A 7,341-nucleotide genomic window follows, 5' to 3' on the forward strand; every position below is an offset into this window, starting at 1 on the left:
GTTCCCCGGGCAACGTCGCGTCCTAACCACCGTAACGGAGTGGTTAGGCCGACGGCTAAAGTGCACTGTGCAGAAGGAGCAATTTGCGAACTGTGAAGAATGTCGTCTAATGACCAAATAATGAGGGACGCCCGCGGGCGTTTCCTGAAAAAAGGCCCTTCTCAGGGCCACCCAAAAGGCCCTTCTCAGGGCCACCCAAAAGGCCCTTCTCAGGGCCACCCAAAAGGCCCTTCTCAGGGCCACCCAAAAGGCCCTTCTCAGGGCCAAACAAAGGGAAGGGTGGAAATGGAATGTTCAGGGTCTGAACATTCCGCTGGGGAGGAAACTGACGGGAGTGGCCTCGCTGTGGGCCAAGAGAGGATGGGGAGCCTGTTGGGAAGTGCGGGCTCCATCACCTCGTTGTCGGAGTCGGTGCTGGGCAACAAGCGCCTCTATTCTGAGGTGGCGACTGGTTCCGGCACCGACACTGAGGTCGGTGTGCCACGGGCACAATCAGTGGCGAAGAGGGGCAAGGCTCGGGGTGCCTCGCACCTGACGAGGGCCCGGGCTGAAGCGAGGAGGAGTCAAGAGGAGGATGCCGAGGCTTCCTTCTCGGCCTCTCTAGGGGCTCGGGCCTTCCGGAGGGGAGGACCCCTGAATGGTGGGGACGATGATGTGGTGGTGGCCCCCATTGATGCGCGGGACTTTGGGGCCATGGGTGCTGATGGACTCATGGCCACTGCGGTGGAGAGGCTGGGTATTATAACCAGCCTCGTCGGGAAGACTGCCGCCCTCAAGGGGGGCTTCAACTCCAAAATTATGCGGGCCTCCTCGGATATCAGGGATATCGTGGACACCCTGGTGGCGCGCAGCGAGTCGGACGAAGTTCGACGCCTTAAGGCCGATAATGGTCGCCTCCAAAGGGAGGTGGCCATTATGAAGGCTGAGGTCGCTGCGCTCCGCCGGGGGTTCGAGGAGGCCCGCCGTGAGGCTGCTCAGGCTGCGCGGACGGTACAGCGGCAGGCAGCTCCAGTGGAGGATGAGCTGGAGCAGAGGATGGCCAGATTAATTGATGGCCGTCTGGCAGCGCTAGGACTGGCTGGATGTCCTCGGAGTGCCACTCGTCCACCTCTGGCGGGTGACAACTCCGAGGTGGCGAGGGCTGCAAGGACGGCCATTGATCAGGCCTCCGGTCTGGGTCCGGCGCCGCGGCTTGAGCAGCCGGTGGTGGAGTTGGAGGTTCGGGCCCCTGCACGCCCGGCCTCTGAGAGGCGGGGTTGTAAGGGGGTAGGTGCTGGGGGAGTGACAGAGTGGGGGCCCTTCGGGCCGTCGACCTCAACAGCTGTGGTCGACGAATGCCCGGAGCTCCCCTGGGTCGAAGTCCGGGGGAGGAGGGGGAAGGGGAAGGGCGTGGGAAAGAAGTCCCAGCCCAAACCTGCGGAGCGACCGGCGGCGGCCCCAACAAAGGCCACTGCAACGGCGCCCAAGGCACCCCCCAGGGCGGCGCCAGCGAGGGCGGCCAAGCTGTCGGCCCCTAGCTCCTCGGCTGTAATTCTCAAGTTACAGCCAGAGGCAGCGCAAAAAGGGGCCACATACAGCTCCGCCCTCCTCAAGGCCGAGCAGGCGGTGAGCCTGGAGGGGCTAGGAATCGGCTCGCTTCGGATTCGCCCGAGTGCGACCGGAGCGAGGCTAATCGAGGTCTCTGGCCCCTCCAACTCAGACAAGGCAGATGCGCTTGCATCGGCCTTGAAGGCGGCCCTTTCCGGCGTCGCGGACGTTTCCAGGCCCGTCAAAACCGCGGACTTCCGCGTGACGGGCCTGAATGATGCGGCAACGGCGCAGCGGATAAAGGCTGCGGTCGCGCAAGCCGGGAGCTGCACGGAGGACCAGGTCTGGGTGGGTGAAATCCGCTCAGACTGGCGGGGCTCTGGCTCTGCCCTGATGCGCTGCCCGGTCACGACGGCTAAAAAGCTGATCGAGGCGGGCAGCCTCACGGTAGGCTGGAGTCGAGTGCAGCTCCGGCACCTGGAGGCGCGCCCCATGCACTGCTACAAGTGCATGGGGAAGGGGCACACTGCATCGCTGTGCCCCTCGCAGACGGACCGCAGCCGGCTCTGCTATAGGTGCGGGGAGGCAGGGCATTTGTCCGCCTCCTGCACAGCGGAGCCCCGCTGCGCGGTATGCCGCGACGCCGGCAAGCCGGCGGGCCACGTGATGGGGGGTAGGGCCTGCAACCCACCCCCGATCCGAGGGAAAGGGCCGTCCCCTCCTCCGCGCGAGGGAAGGCAAGGGGAGGCGCCAGTCGGCCAAATGGAGGAGTGATGGGGGTCACCTTCCTCCAGGCCAACCTCAACCACTCCGCTAGGGCGCAGGATCTCCTCCTGCAATCCATGGCGGAGTGGGATTTGGATGTCGCGGTGGTCGCGGAGCCGTACGCGGTTCCCTCCCTGCCTCACTGGGCGGGGGATCTGGATGGCCTCGTGGCCATCGTGGCTAGGCCTGGTGCCGCCCCTCCCCTCGCGATTAAGAAGAGAGGGAACGGCTTTGTGGTGGCGGTTCGGGGAGAGTACGCCATAATTGGTGTTTACTTCTCCCCGAACCGGGATTTGCCGGCCCTGGAGCGGTTCTTGGATGCTCTGGGGCCGGAGATAAGGCGGTTAGCGCCCCTAAAGGTCTTCGTGGCCGGTGACTTCAACGCCAAATCAACGGCGTGGGGGAACCCGGCCACGGAGCCCAAGGGGCGAAAGGTGGAAGAGTGGGCGCTGGCCGCGGGGCTGTCTCTCCTAAACAGGGGGACAGCCCACACGTGCGTGCGACGGACGGGCGGATCGGTGGTGGACCTGACGTTCGCCACCCCCTCCGCCGCGCGCTCCGTGTCGGACTGGAGGGTGGAAGGGGGGGTGGAGACACTCTCGGACCACTTGTATATTCGGTTCGAGGTGTCGGCCGCCCCCCAATATCAGGCGGCATCATCGTCCCGGGTGCGCAGCCGGTTCCCGCGCTGGGCCCTTACGCGGCTTGACCGGGAGCTGGCGGAAGAGGCGGCCATCGTCGGCCGCTGGAGCCTCCCGCCTCTAGACGGAATGGGGGTGGACGACGCGGCTGACCGTCTCGGCGACGCTTTCACAGTGGTGTGCCGGGCGGCCATGCCAAGCGTAGGTCGAGCCCCCCCTAGGCGGGCGGTCTATTGGTGGTCGGCGGAGATTGCCGCCCTTCGCGTCGCCTGCAACGCGGCCCGAAGGGCCTATAGTCGAAGCAGGCGGCGCAATCCCCGGGACGAGGAGAGGGATGGTCAGCTGTATGCGGTGTATGTGGAAAATCGCAAGGAGCTGCAGCTGGCCATCGGTCGGGCCAAGGAGGAAGCCTTCGAGGAGCTGGTGGAGGGTATCGAAAGAGACCCATGGGGCCGGCCGTATAAGTGGGCGCGAGACAAATTGCGCCCACAGGCGACCCCGCTAACGGAGACCCTTCAGCCAGCTCTGCTGGGGGAGATTGTCGGGGATCTATTCCCCGGCAATCCGCGAGGGTTTTCTCCTCCGAGGATGGCCCGACAGCCGCCTGACGCGGAGGGAGAAGAGATGGAGGCGGATCCGCCTCCCGTCACCGACGTCGAAATGGAGGTGGTCCTCGACCGCCTCCAGACAAGGAAGAGGGCACCGGGTCCAGACGGGGTGCACGGGAAAGTGCTTGCGCTGATTCTCGTGCACCTCGGGGAGGAGTTTCGGGGGCTGCTCAACCGCTGTCTGCGAGAGGGGCAGTTCCCGAAATTATGGAAGGAGGGCCGGCTCTGCCTTATTCCGAAGGGGAGCCGGCCCTTGGACTCGGCTTCGGCGGTGCGACCTCTGGTCCTGCTGAGCGAGGCTGGGAAGGCCCTAGAGAGCGTTGTGGCCTCTCGCCTCGTTCGGCATGTTGAGGAAGGCCCGGGACCGCGTCTCTCTGACGTGCAGTACGGATTCCGGGCCAAGAGGTCCACCATCGACGCCCTCAGGCGTCTGCGGTCGGTGACGGAGGAGGCGGATCGAGAAGGCGATGTGACCCTGGCGACGTCTTTAGACGTCGCCAACGCCTTCAACAGCATCCCGCACAGTGTAATACGGGAGGCACTCCGGTACTTTGGGGTGCCCTCGTACCTGCGGCGGCTGTTGGGGGTGTACCTGGAGGATCGTGTTGTCCTGTACGAGGACGGGGGGGGTCGTATGGTTCGGCGGAGCGTCGAATGCGGTGTGCCACAGGGGTCGATTCTCGGCCCTATCCTGTGGGACATCGCATACGATTGGGTCCTGCGGTGCCGGCTTCCCCCCGGGACGGGTGTCATCTGCTATGCGGATGACACTCTCTTCACGTCCCGGGGTGCGAACTTCGGTGAGGCGGCGCGGCTGGCCGAAACGGGCCTCGCCCTTTTGGTCGGCCGCATAGAGAGGCTGGGGCTTCGGGTCCGACTGGATAAGACCGAAGTCCTCCTCTTCCGCGGGGCCCGGACGCGAGGACCTCCCCCAGGGGCGCGCCTCCAGGTGGGTCATGAGGAGTTGAGGGTGAGTGCCCAGATGAAATACCTGGGCCTCATCCTCGACGGGAGATGGTCCTTTGTCCCCCACTTCCGAGAGCTGGGGCAAAGGATCGTCAGGACGGCTGCGTCGCTGGGCCGACTCCTGCCCAATCTGGGTGGGCCCAGCGACGCTGTACGGAAGCTGTACTCCGGCGTGTGCCGGAGTATGGCGATGTACGGCGCCCCCGTTTGGGTGGACGCCCTTGCCGCGGAGAATAAGCGCCTTCTCCGGCAGGCGCAGAAGGTGATCGCGGTAAGGGCGATACGGGGGTACCGTACAGTGGCGTTCTCTGCGGCCACAGCCCTCGCGGGCGACCCGCCGTGGGAGTTGGTGGCGGAGGTGCTCGCCGAGGTTTACCACTTTGTGGCGAACAGGAGGGAAATCGGCGAGCACCCCTCGCCTGAGATGGTCCGGCGGGTCCGCTTGCGAGGGCAAGCGGAACTCATGCGGAGGTGGGAGGCAGACCTGGCGCGGGCAACGTACGGTGTACGCACAGTGGAGGCCCTGCGCCAGGTCCTGGAGAGATGGATGTTGAGGCGGCGCAAGCCTCTCACCTTCCGCATGACGCAGGTGCTCACCGGGCATGGCTGCTTCGGTGAGTACTTGCACCGCGTGGCCCAGCGGGAGACCGAGCCGGTCTGCCACGATTGTGGCGAGGCTCGGGACACTGCTCAACATGTTCTAGAGCAGTGTCCCAGGTGGAGTCGGCAGCGCCACGATCTGGTGGCAGTGCTCGGTGGAGTGGATCTGTCGCTCCCGAGTGTCGTCAATGCGATGCTCGGGAGTGACGGAGCCTGGGCGGCAGTGGCCTCCTTCTGTGAGACTGTTATGTCACAGAGGGAGGCCGAGGAAAGGAACCGCGAGGACCACCCCCTCGCGGAGCCGATTCGCAGAAGGCGGACGGGGGTGCGACGCAGGCGCTACCTTGCGCGCTTGCAAGCGCCTCCGTAATTGGTGGGGCTAAAGTCCCACCCGTCGGCAGGGGTCCACCAGGTGTCGGTGGGCCCCTGAGAATGGTGAGTCCGGTCTCTGGCAAAAGAGACCGGCCAGTCGCTGAGGCGTCTTGTGCTAGATAGATCCGAGGCGCCTCCCTGTAAAGCGGCCGATGGCATCCGCAGGGGTTTAGTGGGTAGTCTGGGCCGATTAGCTGCCCAGGAGTCCCACACTCAGTGCGTAAATGCATTCCCCTGCGAAAACAAAAAAAAAAAAAAAAAAAGGTTAGGTTAGGTTAGGTTAGGTTAGGTTAGGTTCGGCGGGGGAACCACCCCACAGTGCTTGCGTCCACGTCGCGTTCCCCGGGCAACGTCGCGTCCTAACCACCGTAACGGAGTGGTTAGGCCGACGGCTAAAGTGCACTGTGCAGAAGGAGCAATTTGCGAACTGTGAAGAATGTCGTCTAATGACCAAATAATGAGGGACGCCCGCGGGCGTTTCCTGAAAAAAGGCCCTTCTCAGGGCCACCCAAAAGGCCCTTCTCAGGGCCACCCAAAAGGCCCTTCTCAGGGCCACCCAAAAGGCCCTTCTCAGGGCCACCCAAAAGGCCCTTCTCAGGGCCAAACAAAGGGAAGGGGGGAAATGGAATGTTCAGGGTCTGAACATTCCGCTGGGGAGGAAACTGACGGGAGTGGCCTCGCTGTGGGCCAAGAGAGGATGGGGAGCCTGTTGGGAAGTGCGGGCTCCATCACCTCGTTGTCGGAGTCGGTGCTGGGCAACAAGCGCCTCTATTCTGAGGTGGCGACTGGTTCCGGCACCGACACTGAGGTCGGTGTGCCACGGGCACAATCAGTGGCGAAGAGGGGCAAGGCTCGGGGTGCCTCGCACCTGACGAGGGCCCGGGCTGAAGCGAGGAGGAGTCAAGAGGAGGATGCCGAGGCTTCCTTCTCGGCCTCTCTAGGGGCTCGGGCCTTCCGGAGGGGAGGACCCCTGAATGGTGGGGACGATGATGTGGTGGTGGCCCCCATTGATGCGCGGGACTTTGGGGCCATGGGTGCTGATGGACTCATGGCCACTGCGGTGGAGAGGCTGGGTATTATAACCAGCCTCGTCGGGAAGACTGCCGCCCTCAAGGGGGGCTTCAACTCCAAAATTATGCGGGCCTCCTCGGATATCAGGGATATCGTGGACACCCTGGTGGCGCGCAGCGAGTCGGACGAAGTTCGACGCCTTAAGGCCGATAATGGTCGCCTCCAAAGGGAGGTGGCCAATATGAAGGCTGAGGTCGCTGCGCTCCGCCGGGGGTTCGAGGAGGCCCGCCGTGAGGCTGCTCAGGCTGCGCGGACGGTACAGCGGCAGGCAGCTCCAGTGGAGGATGAGCTGGAGCAGAGGATGGCCAGATTAATTGATGGCCGTCTGGCAGCGCTAGGACTGGCTGGATGTCCTCGGAGTGCCACTCGTCCACCTCTGGCGGGTGACAACTCCGAGGTGGCGAGGGCTGCAAGGACGGCCATTGAGGAGGCCTCCGGCCTGGGTCCGGCGCCGCGGCTTGAGCAGCCGGTGGAGTTGGAGGTTCGGGCCCCTGCACGCCCGGCCTCTGAGAGGCGGGGTTGTAAGGGGGTAGGTGCTGGGGGAGCGACAGAGTGGGGGCCCTTCGGGCCGTCGACCTCAACAGCTGTGGTCGACGAATGCCCGGAGCTCCCCTGGGTCGAAGTCCGGGGGAGGAGGGGGAAGGGGAAGGGCGTGGGAAAGAAGTCCCAGCCCAAACCTGCGGAGCGACCGGCGGCGGCCCCAACAAAGGCCACTGCAACGGCGCCCAAGGCACCCCCCAGGGCGGCGCCAGCGAGGGCGGCCAAGCTGTCGGCCCCTAGCTCCTCGGCTG

The 7,341-nt window shown here is 64.8% G+C and overlaps 1 protein-coding gene across 1 annotated transcript; it reads left to right on the plus strand.

The window, feature by feature from the left end:
• The first annotated feature begins 285 nt into the window (after positions 1-285).
• On the plus strand, positions 286-2,301 carry LOC128680695 (uncharacterized). The gene has a single exon (XM_053763995.1). The coding sequence runs from the start codon at positions 286-288 to the stop codon at positions 2,299-2,301; it is 2,016 nt and encodes a 671-aa protein (XP_053619970.1).
• Positions 2,302-7,341: the final 5,040 nt, after the last annotated feature.

Source organism: Plodia interpunctella, chromosome 25 (assembly GCF_027563975.2).
Source record: "Plodia interpunctella isolate USDA-ARS_2022_Savannah chromosome 25, ilPloInte3.2, whole genome shotgun sequence".
Lineage (NCBI taxonomy): Eukaryota > Metazoa > Arthropoda > Insecta > Lepidoptera > Pyralidae > Plodia > Plodia interpunctella.